Source organism: Scylla paramamosain, unplaced genomic scaffold, assembly GCF_035594125.1.
Source record: "Scylla paramamosain isolate STU-SP2022 unplaced genomic scaffold, ASM3559412v1 Contig4, whole genome shotgun sequence".
Lineage (NCBI taxonomy): Eukaryota > Metazoa > Arthropoda > Malacostraca > Decapoda > Portunidae > Scylla > Scylla paramamosain.
Window position 1 is genome coordinate 2,082,501 of NW_026973669.1, and position 2,500 is coordinate 2,085,000.

General features: G+C 39.2%; 1 protein-coding gene across 3 annotated transcripts in view; it reads left to right on the plus strand.

The window, feature by feature from the left end:
- Positions 1 to 2,500, plus strand: part of LOC135096520 (zinc finger protein 883-like) — a 9,435-nt gene that overhangs the window by 663 nt on the left and 6,272 nt on the right. For all 3 annotated transcript variants that reach the window (XM_063998053.1, XM_063998054.1, XM_063998055.1), the window contains exon 2: positions 1,125 to 2,500. This exon is cut by the window's right edge. In XM_063998053.1, the coding sequence (XP_063854123.1) occupies positions 1,499 to 2,500 (1,002 nt within the window). In that variant the 5' untranslated portion in view covers positions 1,125 to 1,498. The remainder of the gene's footprint in view (positions 1 to 1,124) is intronic.

Sequence of the window (2,500 nt, forward strand, 5' to 3'; positions counted from 1 at the left end):
GATATTTAATGATTGTTTTGAATTAGGGCAGTTTGACGTAATTAGGTTGTTTTGAATTAGGGCAGTTTGACATAATTAGGTTGTTTTGAATTAGGGCAGTTTGACGTAATTAGGTTGTTTTGAATTAGGGCAGTTTGACGTAATTAGGCATAGTTTAGCTCATTATGCAGAGATTATTGTTGTTTCTAGTAAGATTATTGCAATATTTAATGGTCTTTGTTTTGAATTGCTTGTTAGTGGCTAGTGGTTGATAATTAGGGCAGTTAGTGATGTAGTTAGGCATAGTTTAGCTCATTAACTACGTTTTTCGGTGATTTAGTAAGATTATTCCAATATTTAATGATTCTTGGGTTCAATTGCTTGTTAGTGCTTAGTGGTCGTTAAATAGGGCAGTTAGTGAAGTAATTAAGCATAGTTTAGCTCATTATGCAGAAATTATTGTTTATAGTAAGATCATTGCAATATTTAATAATTCTTAGGTTTAATTGGTTGTTAGTGAGGTAATAAGACATAATTTAGCTCATTAAGTATGATATTTTGTTGATTTAGTAAGATTATTCCAATATTTAATGATTCTTGGGTTGAATTGCTTGTTAGTGCTTAGTGGTCGTTAAGCTGGGTCATTAAGCAGTTTAGTTAGGTAGTTAGGCAAAATTAACCTCTTATTAGACTGTAGTTAGGTTAGGTTAGATTATTTTAACAATGGTGTATGTTGAATTGCTTGTTAGTGGCTAATGGTCGTTAATTTGGGCTGTTTACTGAGGTAGTTAGCCATAGTTAAGTTCATTAGATTGCTTGTAGTCAGGTTAGTTAGGTTATTGTGTTGAATGGTGGTGCAGGATGTTGAATTGCTTGTTAGTGGGTGATGGCCGTTAGATATGGCAGGTTAGTGAGGTAGTTAGCCATAGTTAAGCTCATTAGATTGCTTGTAGTCAGGTTAGGTTAGGTTATTTTGTTGAATGGTGATGTGTTAAGTGGCTTGTTATTTTTATTTATTTATTTATTTATTTATTTATTTATGTATTTATTTATTGTTTCTTTATTTTATTGTCATTTTGTATTCTTATATTTTTTATTTATTCATTTTCTTTAATTTCCATGTTCTAATTTTTCTTTTTTTCCAGGAGACATTGAGAGAGACCACCACCACCACTACTACTACTACTACTACTACTACTACTACTACTACTACTACTACTACTACTACTACTACAACCAGAACCACAGGAGGAAAGAATCTCTCTCTCTCTCTCTCTCTCTCTCTCTCTCTCTCTCTCTCTCTCTCTCTCTCTCTCTCTCTCTCTCTCTCTCTCTCTCTCTCTCTCTCTCTCTCTCTCTCTCTCTCTCAATTTCTGTGCATCTGTCTGTCTGTCTGTCTTCTCTTGCATTGGACAGATAGATAAATTAGATAAACAGGGCATGACAGAGACAAGATAAAGATGGAGGAGGAGGAGGAGGAGGAGGAAAAAGGAAGCTAATCAGTGGAGGTGGTGGTAGAATGAGAGAGGAAGAGGAAGAGGAGGAAGAAGAAAGGAGGAGAGGCAGGAATATAGAAGAGGAGGAGGAGGAAATGGAAGAAGTAGTAGAGACAGGGATGATAAGGGGCAAAGAAAGAGAGGAAGAAGAGATGGAAGGAGGAAGAGAGGATAAGAGAAAAGGAGGAAGAGGAATGAGGAAGTATTTAAGAATGAAAATAGAAAAAGAAGATAATTATGTTAAGAAAGGAGGAGGAAGAAGGAGAATGAAACACATGGAAGAAGAGGAGGAAGAAGTAATGATAATAGGAACCAAAATAATAGGTGATGAAAGTGAAATAGAAGAAGAAGAGGAGGAGGAGGAGGAGGTAGTAATAATAGAAGAAAATAAAATAATGGAGGAAGAGGAAAATACAAATAATAAGGAAAAAGGAGAAGGAAAGAAAGTAATAAATAAAAATGATGATGATGAAAATATGAGAGAAGAAGATTTAAGAGAAGGAATGACAATAAGAGAAGATGAGGAGGAGGAAAGAATGCTGCAAGAAGAAGAAGAAGAAAACAAAAGAAAGCAAGAGAAGGAAGACATAATAATAATAAAGACACAAGACCCACCACCGCCACCACCACCACAGTATCCCTGCGGTGAATGTGGCAAACCGTTCGACAACCGCAGCGAACTGATCCAGCACACCTTGACTCACCTGGGCGTGGCCGTGGGGCGCTGCGAGGAGTGCCGGCAGCTGTTCACGTCCCCACAGAAGCTGGAGCAGCACCGCGCGGCACACCGAGCGCGGCACCACAAGTGTGAGGTCTGCGGCAAGACGTACACCAAGAAGAGTCACTTGATGGAGCACGTACAGACACACGGTGCCACCAGGAACCACCCGTGCGTGCTGTGTGGCAAGGCCTTCATGACGCAGGCCGCGCTGAGACGCCACACACTCACACACACGCACAATCTCAGGAGGGAGTTTGTGTGCGCCGTGTGCAACAAGTCGTTTCAGAGGAAGTACCACCTGACG